Source organism: Coturnix japonica, unplaced genomic scaffold (assembly GCF_001577835.2).
Source record: "Coturnix japonica isolate 7356 unplaced genomic scaffold, Coturnix japonica 2.1 chrUnrandom469, whole genome shotgun sequence".
Lineage (NCBI taxonomy): Eukaryota > Metazoa > Chordata > Aves > Galliformes > Phasianidae > Coturnix > Coturnix japonica.
Genome location: NW_015439875.1, coordinates 137,380 through 138,226, shown reverse-complemented (window position 1 = coordinate 138,226; position 847 = coordinate 137,380). Strand labels below are relative to the sequence as shown.

General features: G+C 51.4%; 1 gene segment (V, D, J or C); it reads right to left on the bottom strand.

Annotated features, from left to right (window-relative positions):
• Positions 1-847, bottom strand: part of LOC107307035 — a 21,322-nt gene that overhangs the window by 15,069 nt on the left and 5,406 nt on the right. Inside the window, 1 exon segment of the C gene segment in view lies at positions 43-357. Within this exon segment, the coding sequence occupies positions 43-357 (315 nt within the window).

The window sequence follows — 847 nt, the reverse complement described above, 5'->3', positions numbered from 1 at the left end:
ACCCCAAATAAGCCCAAATTCACCCCAAAAACCCCAACTTACATCCACATTCCATCCTCTTGCTGGTGTTCCTCATCTCCCCATCTACGACACAACTAAAGACGACACCGGAATCCCATTCGCTCTCAGTCACTTCCACTTTACTTTGAGTCACCGTTTGGGTTCCGACGGTTCCGGTCCAATATTGAACATTAGATCCAATGACGGGGGATCCGTTTTTGTACCAATTCACTTGTTTGGCTTTTCGGTTCCCTTTGGTTTGACATAAGACGGTGGCGTTGCGGAAGGGGCCGTCGAAGGCGTCGCGGGACGGGGGGTGGATGGTCACTTGGACGGGGGTGTTGGAGGGGGTCGAACCTAAATGGGGAGGAAAGGGTTAATAAGGGGTTAATAAGGGGTTAATAAGGGGGTATTGGGGTCTTTTTGGGGTCAATAGGGGGGTTATTAAGGGGTTGGGGGTCTATAGAGTTGGGTTGGGGGGCTATTAGGGGTATTGGAGGGGGTTGTTGAACCTAAATGGGGAGCAAAAGGGTTAATAAGGGGGTATTAAGGGGTCTATTAAGGGGTAGGGGGGCTATAGAGTGGGGTTGGGGGGCTATTAAAGGGCTATAGAGTGGGGTAGGGGGGCTATTAAGGGGGGCTATTAAGGGGTACAGGGTCTTTTTGGGGTCAATGGGGGGCTATAGAGTGAGATTGGGGGGCTATAGAGTGGGGTTAGGGGGGTACTAAGGGGGGCTATTAAGGTTATTAGGGGGTGGATGGTCAGTTGGAGGGGGGTGTTGGAGGGGATCGAACCTAAATGGGGAGGAAAGGGTTAATAAGGGGTTAATAAGGGGTTAATAAGGGG